Raw genomic sequence first — 21,632 nt, 5'->3', positions numbered from 1 at the left:
ATTAGTAAATAGATAGGCAATTGCCCATATGGCACATAGCTAGAACTGCTACTGGCTGGGCTATATTGTATATATACTTTACATTGCACTGATGTACAGTACCTATATTGTATTACATTTCCAAATTTTCCAAATCCAGGTGTGTCAGAATTCATAAATATATATAATATAAATATATTGATATCATAAAGGGAATCAGAAGTATCGCATATCCCTAGTAACAGGCCTGATGTTTAGAATTGGGAAACGCCCACACTGTGTCCTAGCTACTTCCTGTATGAGCTCCTCTTAAAGGGCGGGACACCGTGCTTCACAAAAGAATATGATCTATACCACAAACAAAATCCTATTGCTAAGATATCATCCTTACCAAACTAATAATGAAATTGTTGCGAGTTGTAATTTCAATATAAAAACAAATCAGAACCGCACATTCTTGGGAAGGCTGAACGCAATTTTGATGCGCCGGAATCTTCCCCTTTAATTCAGCCAACTCCTCCGCCATGTCGCCATTATCGGCATAACATAACAGCGGGAGTCGAGTAGCCCTACCATCCTCTGTGTCCTCGTCTGTCCGCCGCGTCACCATCAAGCGTCTCCCCCTGCCATGCCCCGCGTCAACTCGCTGCTGCCTGCCCTGCTGTTCGTCCTCTTCTCGGGCCTGAGCCGGGGTTACTTCCCCGAGGAGCGCTGGAGCCCAGAGTCTCCGCTGCTCGCTCCGCGGGTCGTTGTCGCGCTCATCTGCCGCAACTCCGCACACTCTTTGCCGCTGTTTCTTGGAGCCATCGAACGTCTCCGCTACCCCAAGGACCGTATAGCTTTATGGTGAGTGTCATCTGTAACACGTATTGATACATATTAACACATAATGTATGTTCAAAAGTGACAGTAAAGTAACCTAAAGTGCGATGCAAGACCATGTGTAAAACATCTATTATAGTAGTAAACGTCCTCTTTATACATTTATCCTGGATTTGTGTCTGCTTAATTGTTTAAATTTAGTCAATGCATGTATTAAATTCGGGGTTGTCTAACGCGTTTAGACCAGAGAGAGTGGGGTTCGGGTAGGGGGAGCTGGTCTAGTCGGGCCCATGAAAAGTTCAATTCAGTTTGGGATCTTCTCCCATTACCCCTCGCTATTCCCCCCGATCGCTCCTCCTTCCACCCCCTCTTTCCTGCCACATCTTTAGACTCCACTGGAAACAGTGCATCACTCTTTTACACGCCATTATTTGGCACAAAAGCTTAATAAGAGTGTTTTTTCTCTGCTTATAGTCAAGTTTTTCACTTCGTCCAGTCCCAAGCCTTGCAGAATTCTCTTTAACTCAATGCCTCTTTTTTTTAATCCTAGGGGAATAGACCTAGTTTTTTAGAGCTTAAAGGCACCTTTTCATTTGTATTAATATGACATCTTAGCCACATCCTTACCAATACCTTCAAGTAGATAAATAAAATAAATAAGTAGACTTTACTTTAGATCGGGGGTCTCAAACTCAATTTACCTGGGGGCTACCGGAGCTAGGTTCTTGGTGAAGCCGGGCTGCATCAGGTTTTCAAAAAAAACTGGAAAAAAAAATCAATAAAAAAACTATCTTCAATGCTTTTGCTTCTGCTATACCCTACACTTTTTCAGTACTTTTGTGCCGGTTTTCCACACCAAAATATCTGATAAACATTCCACTGTTCTCAAATATCTTAATTTTTATTTTTTTATACACAAAATAAGATAAAAAAAAAAATAAACAAATTAAGAATAAAGACAATAAATCAATCAATCAGTAATAAGTAAAATAATAATAAAACAGCAAATAAGAAAAACGTAAAAAAACACATAGAGTTGGTAGAGAAATTATTTTTTTCAGATTCAAATGTACAGTATTAACAGTTATTTAACCTTTAACAGGAACATTAATGAAACGTAATAATTTTACCCAATTAGCAAGTTAGCATCGTACTCAGTTCCATCTGGGAGCGGCGTCGTAACTTTAACAACATGTTTGATGAGATGCTTTATCTTGACGTGTATTTTCCGTTTTATTCCAAATCATTTGACCCAGCGTCATAAGCCTTTAGCTTCATTGCTAATCCAAAGCAAAACAGGGCGGGGTAACAGGGTAGGGTAACAGTATGGGCGGGGGCAAAAATCATGTTAATTGTGTCCGGTGTGCACACAGCTTTAAGCTGTCATTTCAACATTAAACTTTGGTATCAAGGTGGGGGCCTCAAACTAGCGTCTCGCGGGCCGCATTTGGCCCGCGGGCCGTGAGTTTGAGACACCTGCTTTGTTTCATTGGCTTGAAAGGAGAGTTTCAGGCTAATTATACTCCACCCAGAATGGGAACTCTGTATTGTGATAGAGCTGCATCCTCAATTGAACTACTTATAGTTTTTTTTTATATAAACTCAGTGACCCTGCCAACCTGTCTATACCTGCAGCTATCAGCATGACAGATAAAGATAAAGCACCTGGCAAGCAGCCTCACATAAACAAATGCATGTGCGCTGTTATGGTGTGAGTGTGTTGTACAGGCTTGCAAAATGGAGAGTAACCTCCCATAAATCTCACACTCTCACCTGTGTTTCGACCCCAGCCTTTTCCTGATGTTTACACCTGGTTCTGTTGGTAGTTTACCACTCGCTAATGGGCGAAAACCACAAGTACAAAAATGTACAGTGTGTAAGCCGCTACTTTTGCACCCTATGGTGTGGGTAATATATGGTTGCGTTCTAATCTCATGACATCGTCTTTACTTCAGAACTATGACTAATTGTGTAAATACTGTGCTGCCCGCGAGTCAGCGTGGAAATAAAGCTCTTTCTTTATCAGGAGCCAATCATGAGGTATAAAGGAACTCACAACGAGCTTGCCAACCCATCGGAAATTGCAGGAGGTCATTACTCAAAGTAACAATCTGACCCACGGTGTCATTCTAGAAATAATGCGATATAATAAAATATAAATATATATATATAATATATAAAAAAATAAAGTCATCACACAGCAACTTAACACTGAAAAGATAGGTAAGAAACAATACAAGTACCAATATGAGTTTAGAATAAAAACAGCAATTTTAACTGTTTTCCATAATTAAAGTTAATGAGGTACACATGGTTCATTAAACGCGGCACAGTGATCGAGTGGTTAGCGCGCAGACCTCACAGCTAGCTAAAAAAACATGCTAGGTTAATTGCCGACTCCAAATTGTCCATAGGTATGAATGTGAGTGTGAATGGTTGTTTGTCTATACGTGCCCTGTGATTGGCTGGCGTCCAGTCCAGGGTGTACCCCGCCTCTCGCCCAAAGACAGCTGGGATAGGCTCCAGCACCCCCGTGACCCTCGTGAGGAAAAGTGGTAGAAAATGAATGAATGAATAGGTACACATGTTTCATTAAACGCAGCACGGTGGTCGAGTGGTTAGCGCGCAGACCTCACAGCTAGGAGACAAGGGTTCAGTTCCACCCTCGGCCATCTCTGTGTGGAGTTTGCATGTTCTCCCCGTGCATTTGTGGGTTTTCTCCGGGTACTCCGGTTTCCTCCCACATTCCAAAAACATGCTAGGTTAATTGGCCAATCCAAATTGTCCATAGGTATGAATGTGAGTGTGAATGGTCGTTTGTCTATATGTGCCCTGTGATTGGCTGGCGTCCAGTCCAAAGGTGTACCCCGCCTCTTGCTCGAAGACAGCTGGGATAGGCTCCAGCACCCCCGCAACCCTCCTGAGGAAAAGCGGTAGAAAATGAATGAAGTATACATAGTGTATGTCTTCAAAGTGTCCTGTACTTGATCTTATAAACCACTACTCAGATGCTTCCACTTTGAGGGAAAGGGAAGCACACATTAGAGTCAGTATGAGAACATGAATACATCCCGATGCTGTGAGCCGGTCACATGTAAGCGTTGAGACGGCACTTCTGTGTGAGAACACCACACACAGATGGCAAACTAATGCCAGCAGTACGACGGCCGTCAACGACTGCATGACACAGTTGGGAGTAAATCAATTTTCTGTGGTACGTACACATTCCATGTGTCTCTCTTTGCCCCTCCCCATCGTGCTGGAAGATTTGTTTTGATAACACAGACGGCAGACAAATCTGCCCCACAGCTTATTTATCGCTGTCTTTTATCCACAGCACGGCATTGGTGCTGCATAGCTGTGCTCTAGTCACAAAGCCACTGATGCTGAAAAACTCATTTTATATGTACATTATGTGTCTATGTCAGTACATTTTTAAAAGTTACCAAAAATTACCATCAATAATATTGACGATAACACATTTTGCTGTAATTTTACAATAATGTCCACATTCTTTCTAAAGAGTATTCAACATTGTAATTGGAATGTCAAGAGTTTTATAATAGAATAAATGAAATAGCATAATTAACTAAATAAACAACATAAAACAAACAAACAAAATAAAGTGGACTCTCAGTCTCTTTTAGAAAAAAATGCACTTGAATAGAACTCACAATCACTTTTAGCAACATTGTGTGTGGGATATGTTGTTTACGTTTAATGAGGTGTAATGTTTTGTTGGAGTTTGGTCAAAAGTACATGTTTTGAATGCAGCAAAATGCTTTTGGTGCACAATGAGGTGTTTTACTGAGGGAATTACTTTTGATGGTTTATTGCAAACTACTACTACTACTACTACTACTACAGTAAACCTCGGATATATCGGATTCAATTGTTCCCACTGGTTTTGTCCGATATAAGTGAAATCCGTTATATGCGTATACCGGAAAATGTCCGTTTTACGCATATATCGGATTTATATCCGGTATATGCATAAATCGGATTTTATCCGTTATAAAAAGGCACTTCCTTGACTATGTTTCCAATGTACCTGGACTGGGCAATGAAAAGAGACGTAAGGTAATGAGAATTTAACTTTATTGGACTCTGAGCATAACAAATTGTTAATTAAGCTAAGCCCTGTTACGCCCGTCAGGCCTACGTTATTTCCAATAGTGAGGTTAAGATCTCATTCACTGCTGTGCTAGTATTATTGACGTCACTCACTTTTATATTTGTCCTAAATCTGGAGCCAGGAGAAAGACAATAGCCAGTGACATCAACAACATTAGCATAACGATGCGGCCATCCGATATATGCCAGGGAAATTTAATGGAAATGCATTGGAACGGGACTGGAGATTTTGTCCGAAATAGGCGAAATCCGTTATAAAAAATCCGATATATGCGATGAATTTTTATTGGAAATGCATTACAGAAAAATCAGTTCTTTTTTATCTGTCCGTTGTGAGCGAATTTCCGATATATCCGAGTCCGATATATCCGAGGTTTACTGTACTTGCCATTAGGCTTGGACTCTTGACTTTTGTTTAAAAAGTCAAAAGGGTAACCATTTTTTTGATTATCAAAAAATCCAGGGAAGAAAATCAAATTTCATTATTTTCATGTCGGCCTTGCATTCTTAGTGTAGCAGCAATGGCAGAGTCAGGAATGTGTCAATGTGGTGGCCAAGGTTACCACATTACATACAGTCATGGAAAAGTAATGAGACCAGCCCAGTTATTTGTTCACTAGCTTGCAAGAGTTTAATCCATAGTTTTCTTGATAATAACCAAAAAGTTCTTACATCAATAGCTATGGCATTGTAGTGCAAATAAACTGTGATTTTATGTGTTCCATGTTGTCGTGTTCATTATATTCTTCAGGTAACACACTTTTAGTTTTACCAGCCATTAAAATTAACAAGAAATCTAAAGAAACAAGGCCGGTCTAATAATAAACAGTCGGGGTGGTCACGGCCACCCCTGGCCACCACGTACTGTAGCTCCACCGCTGCAGCAGTGTGTTGGTTTTGTATTCTGAGCCAATATGAACATAGCATTTAATAAATACAGTAAACCTCGGATATATCGGACTCGGATATATCGGAAATTCGCTCACAACGGACAGAAAAAAAAGAACCAATTTTTCTGTAATGCATTTCCAATAAAAATTCATTGCATATATCGGATTTTTTATAACGGATTTCGCTTATTTCGGACAAAATCTCCAGTCCCGTTCCAATGCATTTCCATTAAATTTCCCTCGCATATATCGGATGGCCGCATCGTGGCGCTCCGATTCGCCGAATCGTGACAGGCCGCTATACGACGTCATTTGCAGCGTTTGCAGCGTTGCCTGCGCGTCCAGGTACATTGGAAACATAGTCAAGGAAGTGCCTATTTATAACGGATAAAATCCGATTTACGCATATACCGGATATAAATCCGATATATGCGTAAAACGGACATTTTCCGGTATATGCATATAACGGATTTCGCTTATATCGGACAAAACCAGTGGGAACAATTGAATCCGATATATCCGAGGTTTACTGTAGTTTTCATTTTCAGGAAAAAATCTGATGTCTACCGATTATCACATTTTTATTCTGATATCGTGCTGATATTATCAGTGACCCGATATTATTAGCCACCCCTAATCAAAAGGACAATGATTCGCAAGTTGTTCAAATATGAAAATCCTAAACATAATCGTAAATGAAAACTGTACAGTTGGTCTTTTGAAATGTTGAACATTTTGAGGGTTATTTTATGTCCAAACCTGCAGGACAGAAAACAATTGAGTGCTAGACAAATGAGGCAATTATTTTACACACATTGATTGATAAGCTGCTTCAGATTCGATCGTTGAACGAGCGCTGCCAAACGATATCACACTAGAAACTTCTTTTATGAAGACCTTATTTCATAGGAAGACATTTTAATAAAGTGTCAGCGCTACTGCTCTTCCAATGTATTTAATTATTCAGTATACGTCCTTAATTAATGTCTCCAGTCCAAGTACCTATGCACCTTATCTTCCCACAGGGTGGCGACAGATCACAACATAGATAACACCACTGCCGTCCTTCGAGATTGGCTCATCAAAGTTCAGAATGACTATCACTATGTGGAGTGGAGACCTGATGATGGATCCAGGTAATTTAGTCTGTATGCTTGTGAGAAGCAGACACTGTTTGGGTTTCTAATAAGAGCGTCTATCTGGTGTTGTCTAAGCGCCTTCGTGGACGAGGTGGGACCCAAACACTGGAATAATCTTCGATATGAACATGTGATGAAGCTTCGTCAGGGGGCTTTGGACACAGCTCGTGAGATCTGGGCCGACTACCTCCTGGTATGTTGTCAGTCAGTCACATCATAATAAATGTATATTAAGTATATATTCAGAATCTGCTGATGATGTATTACAAAATATGCACTACTGTAGTCCATTGAAATTATTCTACGTACAAGGAAGTCAGCATAATGAAGTTGACAGGTTGGAGTTTCTGGCACAAAGTGTCTTCTAAAATGTTTACATTAAAAAAAAATACTGCTTTAAAAAGTATTTTTGAGTTTCCACTGAAACCAGGAACTCCTTCATATTTTGTTTCTTTACACTTCTGTTATTGTTATGAATGTGACAATGTGTACGCTACCTCACGCCCAAAGACAGTAGTGAGGGTAAGCGGCATAGAAAATGATATTCAGCTTAAATATATCGGGATATGTGTTTTATAGGTTATCACACGGTTTGTCTGGTAGGTTTGACTGAAGGTCGAGGGCTGATACTGACACTTGGGGGCATGATACTGGGCCTGATACCAGACAAACCATGTGATGATCTTATTATCACATACTATTTAATCATGAGTTTATTATCACGTACTACAGTAAACCTCGGATATATCGGACTCGGATATATCGGAAATTCGCTCACAACGGACAGATAAAAAAGAACCAATTTTTCTGTAATGCATTTCCAATAAAAATTCATTGCATATATCGGATTTTTTATAACGGATTTCGCCTATTTCGGACAAAATCTCCAGTCCCGTTCCAATGCATTTCCATTAAATTTCCCTCGTATATATCGGATGGCCGCATCGTGACGCTCCGATTCGCCGAATCGTGACAGGCCGCTATACGACGTCATTTGCAGCGTTTGCAGCGTTGCTTGCGCGTCCAGGTACATTGGAAACATAGTCAAGGAAGTGCCTTTTTATAACGGATAAAATCCGATTTACGCATATACCGGATATAAATCCGATATATATGCGTAAAACGGACATTTTCCGGTATACGCATATAACGGATTTCGCTTATATCGGACAAAACCAGTGGGAACAATTGAATCCGATATATCCGAGGTTTACTGTATTTAATCAAAAGACCATTTTGTTTCCAGAAAATGTTCAGTTTATTACATGTATTATATCTAAACAGTGTAAACGCAATAATTGCAAAAAATATTTCTACAATAATATTTTATCAACAGTCTTATCTTATCAATGTCTGACAATTAAAGTTCCATTAATCAAGTTTGGGGTTTTTTTTGGTGACTGGAGAAGCACTAGGCACTAAGCACTCGTGCGCTTTTCTCTGATTGGTTGTTTCACGGGCACGATACCAGAGCAGCGCGCTCTGAGTGGACAGCTACGGGGGCTGATACTGGACATGGTTAAACTCTATATTTTATCAGTATCACTGCCCTGGGCTTTGACACAGTATCATTTCGGCCTTTTCCCGTATCATTCATGGGCGGTTTCTAGGGTACAGGGACAATTAATACTGTAGTATGTGATAATTGATCCATATCATCCAGCCCGACCTCCCACACCATCTTTAGTTTGTTTTGCAGCTTGGACACCCTTTGTGATTAATTGTAAAACACATTGGAATGGTGAGAGTTCCACAGTTTGTCCCAGTGAAACATGTACCTTGAGACCCATTTTATTTAAACACTTTGACATTTGGATGTCAAGTAAACAGAAATGTTTGGCAGCAAGATGATAAAGCTTACATCTTGTTGCTATGGTGACCTGAGTTGAAATACATTTTCCAGGAGTGCTCCTCGAATATTTGACATGGTTGCCAGCCAGACACGTTTGCAGGCAGTTCACGTGTCGTATAAGAGCAAACAGAAACTCCAAGAGCAGAACTGTTAATGTTCTTTTGACGGAAGCGGCATGTTCACTTGCATTATTATGCCCTTTTGTTTGTCTGCAGGTGGCAGACTGTGACAACCTGCTCACCAACCAAGATGTCTTGTGGAAACTGATGAGGGAAAACAAGACCATTGTTGCTCCAATGTTGGAATCCAGAGCTGCCTACTCCAACTTCTGGTGCGGAATGACTTCACAGGTATTGTCATGGGGGGGGGGGGGGGGGGGGTTGAGTCTATACATACCTTGATACATGAATAGATATTTTAAGTAGCTTTGGCGCTACCTGTTAGCCCTTACTCAACACTATATACAGTCTAATCATGTTAAACCTGTATTTAGAAGATCTGAAATTATGAAAATATTCCATTCATTAATATTGAATCCTACTCGGATATCCACTTAGACAATTAACCGTGATAAACGAGGATTGACTGTAGTCTGTGAATGTAGCTTGTCGTTCCAACACACCTCATACGCACCTGATATGTCAGAGAATAAGAAGACATTGCAGGAGAGATTAGTGTCAGCCCTTACTCAACACTATATACAGTCTAATAATGGTAAAACCTGTATTGAGAAGATCTGAAATTATGAAAATATTCCATTCATTAATATTGAATCCTACTCGGATATTCACTTAGACAATTAACCGTGATAAACGAGGATTGACTGTAGTCTGTGAATGTAGCTTGTCGTTCCAACACACCTCATACGCACCTGATCTGTCAGAGAATAAGAAGACATAGCAGGAGAGATAAGTGTTGCCAATTTAATTTCATTTTTTGCTGTATTTAATCACTATTCAGACACTCACACACAGATTAATTTTCCAAAAAAAAAAGCAACTAGCAACTAATTTTCTGGTCTTTTGGAGACTTAAAAATGAACATTCGTATCGCTCTTTTTTTCAATGAGAAGTGGATCATTCTGTGCCCACTCTCATCTAAAAGCGCTCACAAGCGTGTGCGTCTTGCTTGTGACATGAAAAAGAAAATAATCACGAAAAAAGTGACAGAAGAAAAGTTAATTTGTACTTCTAAACCGTCTTGTTTTGCTTTTTCATGTTTTTTTTTTGCTCCTTTTATGCCTCTCACACAGCATCCATAAAAATGACATGCATCATGGCCATTTATGCAAATTAGACAATCAGACGCCACTTATTTGTGTTACAGCCTTGTGGGAAACACAATTTTTTTTCTGTTTATTGAAAAAACATTATAATCTCTTCAAAAATGTTTGTACAAAAAGTAGTACTCTTTGCAGTTCTCTATTCAGAGATAATGAAAGCTCAGATGATGTTTGTAAAGGCATTCTTTTATTTGAGTGTATCATATATTGCATGCAATCCTTTTAAATTACTACCTAAATTTCCTGCCAGTGTTTTTGAGATTTATGTGAGACTTGCACGCAAAATAAAAAATAATAAAGGTCTTGTATAAAGAGAAATGCTAGACATTGGACATGAGCCCAAATTCCTAACGGAGGCAACTCCTTAATAGTTCTAAAGCAGATGTTCAGCAAAGGAAATTGTAACAAGCCCCCACCTACAACAAATAAAATTGGAACTTGAAGTTCCTTCATATCGTATATCTGTCTCAGCATTTCCTAACGTAATAATTCATATTTCATTCGTGAGTAATACATTGAGTGCAACCGTCCCGTCCTGGCAGGGATACTACAAGCGAACACCAGCCTACATACCCATCAGAAAGCAGGAGCGTCGGGGTTGCTTTGCTGTACCCATGGTTCACTCGACATACCTGGTGGACCTACGGAAGGAATCCTCTCGTCAGCTGGCTTTTTACCCGCCACACCCGGAGTACAGCTGGTCCCTCGATGATGTCATTGTTTTTGCCTACTCTGCTCGCATGGCGGGTAAGATGAAGGAAATGTGATACTACGTGTGTTACAATTGGAATGCTGCGTTATATGTCATATTTTTTATCATGCTCAGACGTCCAGATGTATGTGTGCAACAAAGAAACCTATGGATATTTTCCTGTGCCGATGCGTTCCCATGCTACTTTGCTGGATGAGGCGGAGAGCTTCTTGCACACTCAGCTTGAGATCATGGGTGAGTTACATTATGTAGCATAAGATTTTTTTGAAAAGGTAACATATTGTGCTGCAGTACATTTTATGATAGACAATTATAGAATGCATAATCGTAAAACAGAAATTGGACATATGCAGCAATGGAGTTCACATCCAGCAATTCGCACAATAATTCACAGGGATTGTATAGAAGCATTCAATCATATTCTACACACCATAGGACATCGGTCTCAAACACGCGGCCCGCGGGCCAAATGTGGCCCGCAGGACACGAGTTTGAGGCCCCCGCCTTGATATGAAAGGATGCTGTATGGTATCATGTACCCAGAAAAAAATATTACGTTTGATTAATGTTCATTTTAAAGGTTAAATAACTGTTAATAGTTATCCTCCCTATCCGTGTGGAAGTGGTAAGTTTTTGGCTATTTAAGTTTAAAGGAAATAACTTGAAGGCTACCGTTTAGGTCGCTAGCTCTCTAGTTTGCGAGTTAGCATGTGTCTCAAGACCCTGCAGTTGCGCAATATGTTGTAAATAAAAAGAGTATAAATGTGACTATAGTCGTGTTTTGTCATGTCTACAGGGCTCTAATAGTGCTTTGTTCATTTTAATCTGAAAAAAAATAATTTGTCTACCCACCAACTATATGTGGTTTGTTAAATTTTGATTTATTTATTTATTTATTATGATATATTTATTTATTACTGATCGATTGTTTTTTTTTATTCTTGATTAGTTTTTTTTCATCTTATTTTGTGCAGAAAAGTAAAAATTAAGATATTTGAGAACAGTGGAATGTTTTATCAGAGCTTTTATTGTAGAAAATCGGAACCAAAGCACTGAAAAAGTTTGTATATATTTTCTGTTTTTAATAAATGTGGGGTTTTTTTGTTGTTTTTGGAAAACCTGATGTGGCCCAGTCTCACCCAGACCCTAGCTCCAGTGGCCCCCAAGTAAATTGAGTTTGAGACCCCTGCCATAGGATATGTAATCATCCATAGGGGAGGCAATATGAACAGGCTGGGAATAATTAAAAAAAACACACTTTTGTTTTGCTGAATATCTCTGGCAAGGCGCTCGGAGCCCTGGGCTGCTATTTGGGAGACTGATTCATTACAAATTCTCTTTGTAACTCTCTACTATTGTGTCTGAAAGTGAAAAATCCTCCACTGGAGTATTCCAGCTTCCTGTCTCTTCCTCCCAAGCAGCCAAACAAGATGGGCTTTGATGAGGTATCATCCTTTCTCTCTGTCAAATACATACATACACACACCAGCAGACGCTAAGACAACAGCCTCAGCACATTTGTGTGCACGCAGATCTTCATGATAAATCTGGTGCGGAGATCCGACCGGCGCGAGCGCATGCTAAGAACGTTACACGAGATGGAGCTCAGCTGTAAGGTTATTGCCGCTGTGGATGGCAAGTAAGTGTCGCTTCACTGTCGCCTCAATCTGACATCTTACAAGCATGCTGTATTGTTGACAAGGCTACACATCCAACCCCAATATTAAAAAGTGGCACGTATTCTCCATTCGGTAATTAGTTTAATGCAGGAACAGCAGGTTCAGCCATGGTTTGCTGATTAAATTATTATTACATGAATTTCAAATAGCGGGCGCTACAAGTCCTGACTGGACTGACTGTGTATTGGGGGCATTTCTGCCTTCTACCGTTGCAAGGATAATAATGATTAGTTCTAAATGACATTACTAGAGGGATATTATTTGCAAATTGATTTATTAATGTGTTTACAGTAGTGGAGAACGACACAGAACTATAGGAATGGACCCATATCAATTTTTCATGTCCGATACAGCAATGTTGTATGTTTACCTTCATTCCTTCTTCTTACTGTAATACATTCATTCATTCATTTTTACCGCTTTTTCCTATCCCAGCTGTCTTTGGGCGAGAGGCGGGCTCGCCAGCCAATCACAGGGCACATATAGACAAACAACCATTCACACTCACATTCGTGCCTATGGACAATTTGGAGTCATGTTTTTGGAACGTGGGAGAAAACTGGAGTACCCGGAGAAAACCCACGCATGCACGGGGAGAACATGCAAACTCCACACAGAGATGGCCGAGGGTGGAATTGAACCCTGGTCTCCTAGCTGTGAGCCTCTCGACCGTACAGTAATACACTTGTCTCTAAATTACACTTTCATTCATTCATTTTCTACCGCTTTTTCCTCACAAGGATCGCGGGGGTGCTGGAGCCTATCCCAGCTGTCTTCGGGCGAGAGGCGGGGTCTAAATTACACTTATTTCACCCAAAAACTATGAGACACCACCACCGACTAGTGGCCAATAGTGATTACAGAGAACAGATTATCCAAAAAAAAAAGCCCATATTCTTCAGAATTCCAACTTAAACTCAATTATATTTGTCTTTCGGCCCAAAAAAGGGCATGGCGTTCATGGCTGTCACTCACTTATAACTCATGCACATGCACATGCCCATTATGTGCACCTACACACACACACACACACCATCTCAATAACGTGATCAAAAATGAGCAGGAAGTCATGGCTGAGCAGGAAGAAGGTGTGATGTAGTACGCTCGAACGCTATAGCGCCCCCATTGCATGACCTAACCATGACAGACGGCACCTTTTCAATGCAGATACCGTGACCGCCATAAAAACCACCATGTTAAAATTGCACAACAGATTCAACATTCAGCTCCTCCGAAGGAAGAAATTAAATTGCCCACAACATTGGCTGGCGACCAGTCCAGGGTGTACCCCGCCTCTCGCCTGAAGACAGCTGGGATAGGCTCCAGCACCCCCGCGACCCTCGTGAGGAAAAAGCGGTAGAAAATGAATGAATGAATGAATAATGCAAGGTATGCCATGCTGCTTTTTTTTTTATTTAACCTTTAAATGCACATCGTTTTTAATAGCATTTTGATTGGTCTCCAGACAAAGACAGCAAAAAAGGTGAGTTGCAATGTAGACAATAACTTAAATTATTCAACCTTAGCAACTTCAGTCATTTCAACATGAGGGGCAGATCATTTTTCAGAAAGATGAACATGTTTCATTCTTCAGCTACACTGCTTCTCTGTTTACAGCATCTTGTGCAATATTAAGCATTCATGTCATAGTTTGGATTGAACTTTCTTATATTCCATCTGATAAATTCATCCAGTATCCGACCAATTCCAATTTGTGTAGGTAAATAATATAGAAAATATTAGAATCACATTAGAAAATGATGCCATACAAGAGACAATCTTATCTATACGATGTATTATTTCTCTGTTTAATCTCCTTGTCTATCCTTTTGTCTGTCAATCAGGGCTCTGAATAATAGTGACATAGCGTCAATGGGGATTAGTATGCTGCCTGGGTACAAAGACCCCTACCACGGTCGACCTCTCACCAAGGGTGAACTGGGTTGTTTCCTCTCTCATTACAACATCTGGAAAGAGGTGAGAGGTTTTGTCATGTGAATTCCTAAAGTTCAGTACAGCACACTGAATTGTCACATGGGAAGAATGTACTCATTTTGTTCAAGAAGTTAATACAAGGTTTCCACAATGACATGACCAAGATAAAGCTTGGATTTAAATGTTAAGCTATTCTGTGTTTGAAATTGTAAATACAGTAAACCTCGGATATATCGGATTCAATTGTTCCCACTGGTTTTGTCCGAGATAAGCGAAATCCGTTATATGCGTATACCGGAAAATGTCCGTTTTACGCATATATCGGATTTATATCCGGTATATGCGTAAATTGGATTTTACCCGTTATAAAAAGGCACTTCCTTGACTATGTTTCCAATGTACCTGGACGCGCAGGCAACGCTGCAAACGCTGCAAATGACGTCGTATAGCGGCCTGTCACGATTCGGCGAATCGGAGCGCCACGATGCGGCCATCCGATATATGCGAGGGAAATTTAATGGAAATGCATTGGAACGGGACTGGAGATTTTGTCCGAAATAGGCGAAATCCGTTATAAAAAATCCGATATATGCAATGAATTTTTATTGGAAATGCATTACAGAAAAATCGGTTCTTTTTTATCTGTCCGTTGTGAGCGAATTTCCGATATATCCGAGTCCGATATATCTGAGGTTTACTGTACTTTGTCTTCAATCAGTAGCTGGCACTGTTAAACTCAATAAGGATAATTGCTGGAGCATTTCTTTGAATGTGATAAATAATTCATACAGAGTATGTTTGTTATTCATATAAATTTATAATGCACCACAACTGTAAGAGTCTTGAAGAATGTTGGAATATTTGTCCTGAAAATGCTTGAAAATTTACCTTGGAAAAAGCTATTGGAAACTTTGAGAATGTTTCTATTATGGAAACATTGCTTGCTTCTGTTACATATACAGTGACTATATCTGTGTGTGTGTGTGTGTGTGTAGATAGTGGATCGTGGTCTGCACACATCCTTGGTCATTGAAGACGATCTGCGCTTTGAGGTGTTTTTCAAACGCCGTCTCCAGACATTGCTCCAGGAAGTGACGGCACACAAGCTGGACTGGGATCTCATGTGAGTCAATGCAGTGGAAAAAACACTGTGTTGAAAATAGAAAAGGATTATTTTCATCTTTATACAAAGAAATCCTTCCATCTGTCACCCACACTTTCCTCGACACCATAGACCAGACCTCACTGAGCTCCCAACATTTTCACATTCGCAGCCGTAATGACAACATAGGAAGAATGAGTTTGTAGTATTTTAGTTTATCACATACTACAGTATTAATTGTCCCTGTACCCTAGAAACCGCCCATGAATGATACGGGAAAAGGCCGAAATGATACTGTGTCAAAGCCCAGGGCAGTGATACTGATAAAATATAGAGTTTAACCATGTCCAGTATCAGCCCCCGTAGCTGTCTACTCGGTATCATGCTCGTGAAACAACCAATCAGAGAACAGCGCACAAGCGTTTGTTTTGCTGCCGTCTGTGCTCTGTCAACATGTCAGCGGTTGACATTCCCGGCGAAAGACAAATAGGGAAAATAGCAAACAGAATATTAGAAAATGGAACGTTTTATCACCATTAATGAGGAGGACACTCTTGAAATGATGGAAAAAACTAAAAATGCAAATACAAGTCGGAAAACCAAGGGCGAACTCGAGCTTTTTTCTGAACGGCTCATCAACTGCAAGAACGAACAAAGACTGGTAGAAAGTATTCCCCCGCCTGAGTTAGACAAATACGTGTCTATGTTTATTTTATCAATCAGAAAAGAAAATGGGGATGAATACGAGCCTGATTCTCTCACATCAAAATTCAACTCTCTGGCACGTTACATGATGGAAAAAAACGAAAGCTGAACTTCCATGAAGGCGAACATGGTCGAAATGGTCTTTTGATTAAATAGTACGTGATAATAAGATCAAGGACGGCACGGCGGTCTAGTGGTTAGCGCGCAGACCTCACAGCTAGGAGACCAGGGTTCAATTCCACCCTCGGCCATCTCTGTGTGGAGTTTGCATGTTCTCCCCGTGCATGCGTGGGTTTTCTCCGGGTACTCCGGTTTCCTCCCACATTCCAAAAACATGCTAGGTTAATTGGCGACTCCAAATTGTCCATAGGTATGAATGTGAGTGTGAATGGTTGTTTGTCTATATGTGCCCTGTGATTGGTTGGCTGGCCACCAGTCCAGGGTGTACCCCGCCTCTCGCCCGAAGACAGCTGGGATAGGCTCCAGCACTACCGCGACCCTTGTGAGGAAAAAGCGGTAGAAAATGAATGAATAATCAGATCATCACATGGTTTGTCTGGTATCAGGCCCAGTATCATGCCTATAACCTATAAATATACCATTGGCCTTGTACCTCACAGTACACTTTTGTTTTTTTTTCTCCCATTTTTCAAGAGGTGAAGTGAAACATAAAAAAAAATTAAGCCCTAACGCTCTGAAATATTGTTCACAAATCAGTCTACGTCTGTATTAGTAAGCATTCATTCATTCATTCATTCTCTGCCGCTTTTCCTCACGAGGGTCGCAGGGGTGCTGGAGCCTGTCCCAGCTTTCTTTGGGCGAGAGGCGGGGTACACCCTGGACTGGTCGCCAGCCAATCACAGGGCACATATAGACAAACAACCATTCACACTCACATTCATACCTATGGACAATTTGGAGTCGCCAATTAACCTAGCATGTTTTTGGAATGTGGGAGGAAACCGGAATACCCGGAGAAAACCCACGCATGCATGCACGGGGAGAACATGCAAACTCCACACGGAGATGGCCGAGGGTGGAATTGAACCCTGGTCTCCTAGCTGTGAGGTCTGCGTGCTAACCACTCGACCGCCGTGCAAGATTCTGATGAGACAGTATGTAGTAGGTTGGTCACAATAAAAGTCCACTCCACAAGGTGCACTTTTACTGTATTGGTGATGGTCCGATGAGGTCCAAAAACCAGTCAGTATCTGGTGTGAACACCATCTGCCTCAAATACCGTATACACTGATCCAGAGCATCCCAAACATGCTCAGTGGGGGAGATTTGGGGTGAGTGTCTTTGTGCATACAAAATGCCATCAATGCAATAAAATAAACTCGTGTTGTGGATGGAGTCACAGTGGCAGTGGGTTACGGCAGTGATTTTCAACCACTGTGCCGCGGCACACTAGTGTACCTTGAGAAACCGTCAGGTGTGCCGTGAGGAATTATCCAATATCACTTTTTATAATTAACATTTATTAATCATCATTTGCAAATATGATGTCAATAGCCATTATGTCAATAGTATACATGGACCCAAATATTCCAATTGCATTTGGTTTATTTGCTCAAACGGAAAGAATTGAACAGGGATGGAATATTCCTTTAACCAATCCGATTGAGGTATCTTGTACCCACTCAAACGGAAAGTTGTCAGGGTGCCTTCTTCTTCCTGGTGTTTTTCTTCTTCTGTTGTTTATTGGCGGTTGGCAAGCAGCTTTCGTATGCATTACCGCCATCTGTGTAACAGAATCTAAACCCTTCTATACGCCATTCACAAGTGCAGTTTTATTAAAAAAGAAAATATATGTCTATATAAAACATGTCCTGAGTTTAATTATAAAATATTAGCAAGATTGAATTTGATCTTTTCCTGTTTAAATTGATCCCGGGTGCGTTCTTTCAGCGCATGCTCAGATATGACGTAACACGCAGATCCAGACGTTCTTCACTTTTAAAAATGGAGGCCAGCAATTGGCACTGGACTAAGCAAAGTTTGTTTTTGATTCAAACTAAATTTCAAGACTGGACAGACGAAAAACTGGCAATATGGAGTTATTCCAACAAGTGAAAGAAAAACTTGGGGAAGCCGGTATCACGTGATGTTGATGTTTACGTTTTACTGGGCATGCCCTATTGACTATTCTGGTTGATTTTCATGGCGCATGTAGACAAGAGATTGGAATATTCCTTTCTATGGATACCATTGATTCCCGAAAGGTCATTGGGAAAGAGAAAAAGTGGTCATGTAAAAACATGGCTACTGTGGAGTGTCTGTGGTGTAAAGACTGGCAGAGCAATGTAATATTGGTCCGTGTGGCAACACCTACCTTGTTCCTCCCATAGACTTATTGATGCACGTGTGAGGTCGTGGTGACATTTTGGAACATTTTTGGTTAGAGGTGTGCCACAAGATTTTTCCAATGTAAAAAAAACGTGCCGTGGCTCAAAAAAGGTTGAAAAACACTGGGTTACGGTATGGGTAGGCATGTATTTTATGGACAACAAACATACAATAGGTGCATTTTATTGACAGTATTTAACCTTGGCCGCTCATTATCTCCCTTATGCAGTTACATCGGACGGAAACGGATGCAGGTGGATCATCCGGAGAAGTCAGTACCCAACATTCACAATCTGGTGGAGGCGGACTATTCCTACTGGACTTTAGGCTACCTGCTGTCCTTGCAAGGAGCCAAGAAACTCCTCAGGGCTGAGCCTCTGAAAAGGATGCTTCCTGTCGATGAGTTCCTTCCTGTCATGTATGACAAACATCCTGTGTGAGTCCTCCTCTCTTTGCTTATGTTTTTTTTTCTCTTCAATGAAGTTCAAATCATGTGATATTTCTTTAATCTCTATCATTGCTGTAATCATTTTTTTATATTGTATATGAATCCTCTCACCCCTTTAGCTTAGACTACATGGACCACTTTGAAGATCGGAATCTTCGGGCATTCTCCGCGGAGCCGCTTCTTGTGTATCCCACTCATTACACCGGGGATGCGGGCTATATAAGTGATACAGAGACTTCTGTAGTATGGAACAACGACACAACCAAGACCGACTGGGATCGAGCCAAGTCCAGGAAAACACAGGAGCAAGTGGAGCTGAGTCTTGAGGCCCAGAACTCTGATGTGCTCCAGTCTGATCTGGAGAACTGGAGTGCTCGGGATGAGCTCTGAGGCCTTCAGAGGGAACTTCGCGTACACACTGAGAAGGTTGACGTACTGTACAGTAGAACAAAGCTGTGATAGTGGAAGGAATGAAGAAGAGATATAAGGGAGGCTTAGTGGACGGACACAGGTCAAGTGAGAATTGAACATGTGTCTCTCGCCACCATTTGATCTTTCTCTTAAAGGAGGAGGTTGGATATAAAGGCAAATTAACTCTTGAAGAGTCACTTAGCAGCTTTTGTTTTATTTATTGCCCCCTGACGCCCCCCCTTGGTCCATATGTGACGAGACTGAAACGATTAATCGCTGACTAATCCCATTAACTTTTCATTCATTCATTCATTCATTCATTCATTCATTTTCTACCGCTTTTCCTCACGAGGGTCGCGGGGGTGCTGGAGCCTATCCCAGCTGTCTTTGAGCAGGAGGCAGGGTACACCCTGGACTGGTTGCCAGCCAATCACAGGGCACATATAGACAAACAACCATTCACACTCACATTCATACCTATGGACAATTTGGAGTCGCCAATTAACCTTTCAAATAAATACAAATATTAATTTGATATTGTAAAATTTCCTTTAAAAAAAAAGTCCGAGATAACATCTTTTAATTTGGTTTTAGTTGAGGACTCAAATTCATTAAAAAAAAGTGTAGAATTAGTTGTTTCCCGGGAAAAAAAACAAAACATTGATTCATTGACGCTTGGTACTTTTTTGACAGCCTTGTTTGGGAGCCATTTTTTTTTTCTTCTTAACAGTGTGTTATTTATTATACTTTTTTTTTTAACATGATACAACATTTTTCCACTCATGAATGTATGTGTGTCGTTTTCTTATACTCAATTCTAACAACACAACTACTATATGTACTTTAATTTTTTCTCACCATTGCTTTTATTGAAGCCCAACCTGCAGGTTGTGATGCATTTAGTTTGGCTTATTAATTCTTTGTTTACAAATTGATCAGTTTTAGAGAAATAATAAAACATTTTATAGAGAAATAATGGTGTCCTTGTGGTTTTAATAATGTCATTTGTGCAGTCCCTGGACTGGTCGCCAGCCAATCACAGGGCACATATAGACAAACAACCATTCACACTCACATTCATACCTATGGTACAATTTGGAGTCGCCATTAGCCTTTCATTCATTCATTCATTTTCTACCGCTTTTTTCCTCACGAGGGTCGCGGGGGTGCTGGAGCCTATCCTATGTGTGTCGTTTTCTTATACGCAATTCTAACAACACAACTACAGTAAACCTCGGATATATCGGACTCGGATATATCGGAAATTCGCTCACAACGGACAGATAAAAAAGAACCGATTTTTCTGTAATGCATTTCCAATAAAAATTCATTGCATATATCGGATTTTTTATAACGGATTTCGCCTATTTCGGACAAAATCTCCAGTCCCGTTCCAATGCATTTCCATTAAATTTCCCTCGCATATATCGGATGGCCGCATCGTGGCGCTCCGATTCGCCGAATCGTGACAGGCCGCTATACGACGTCATTTGCAGCGTTTGCAGCGTTGCCTGCGCGTCCAGGTACATTGGAAACATAGTCAAGGAAGTGCCTTTTTATAACGGATAAAATCCGATTTACGCATATATACCGGATATAAATCCGATATATGCGTAAAACGGACATTTTCCGGTATACGCATATAACGGATTTCGCTTATATCGGACAAAACCAGTGGGAACAATTGAATCCGATATATCCGAGGTTTACTGTACTATAGTTTTTTCTCACTATTGCTTTTATTGAAGCTCACCTGTGCATTTAGTTCGGCTTATCAATTCTTTGTTTACAAATTGATCAGTTTTAGAGTAATAATAAAACATTTTATAGAGAAATAATGGTGTCCTTGTGGTTTTAATAATGTCATTTGTGCAGTAGCGGCATTTCTTAATTAGAGCCTGCTGGTGCATGGCTGTTAGTAGTACATGATTGTGACTGCATGTTGCAGTCCGGCTTCTATTACTTCCAATGGGGGCCACTCTTGAGATGTATGACTGTAATGGCGCTCACGTTGAGGATATTTCAGGTTGTTAGTGAGCAACATGGCCGTATAGTATAGTATAGCTTGGGGACATTTGCGTCCACAATGTGCATTTTATGTGTATGTGTGTACCTGCAGACGACAGTGTGAGTCAGACTAATCCTATTAGATCTCTCTCTCTCTCTCTCTCTCTCTTCACCTCTATATTTACC

General features: G+C 40.6%; 1 protein-coding gene across 1 annotated transcript; it reads left to right on the top strand.

Annotated features, from left to right (window-relative positions):
* The first annotated feature begins 368 nt into the window (after nucleotides 1-368).
* Nucleotides 369-21,115, top strand: LOC131136718 (procollagen galactosyltransferase 1-like). The gene is made up of 12 exons (XM_058083909.1): nucleotides 369-825; nucleotides 6,851-6,961; nucleotides 7,040-7,157; nucleotides 9,032-9,166; nucleotides 10,641-10,845; nucleotides 10,925-11,044; nucleotides 12,179-12,255; nucleotides 12,343-12,449; nucleotides 14,334-14,466; nucleotides 15,420-15,547; nucleotides 18,810-19,016; nucleotides 19,148-21,115. Exons 1-12 carry the CDS (start codon nucleotides 608-610, stop codon nucleotides 19,416-19,418), a joined length of 1,830 nt encoding a protein of 609 aa, XP_057939892.1. The 5' UTR covers nucleotides 369-607; the 3' UTR covers nucleotides 19,419-21,115.
* Nucleotides 21,116-21,632: the final 517 nt, after the last annotated feature.

This window comes from Doryrhamphus excisus, chromosome 1, assembly GCF_030265055.1.
Source record: "Doryrhamphus excisus isolate RoL2022-K1 chromosome 1, RoL_Dexc_1.0, whole genome shotgun sequence".
In the NCBI taxonomy this organism is placed as follows: Eukaryota; Metazoa; Chordata; class Actinopteri; order Syngnathiformes; family Syngnathidae; genus Doryrhamphus; species Doryrhamphus excisus.
The sequence above is the reverse complement of the archived record's forward strand: the minus strand, read 5'-3'. Positions and strand labels throughout refer to the sequence as shown.

Coding starts and splice junctions, on each gene's coding strand:
- LOC131136718 (XM_058083909.1), top strand. CDS start 608: ATGCCCCGCGTCAACTCGCTGCTGCCTGCCCTGCTGTTCGTCCTCTTC. Junction 15,548..18,809: donor AAGCTGGACTGGGATCTCAT/GTGAGTCAATGC, acceptor TCCCTTATGCAG/TTACATCGGACGGAAACGGA. Junction 19,017..19,147: donor ATGTATGACAAACATCCTGT/GTGAGTCCTCCT, acceptor TCACCCCTTTAG/CTTAGACTACATGGACCACT.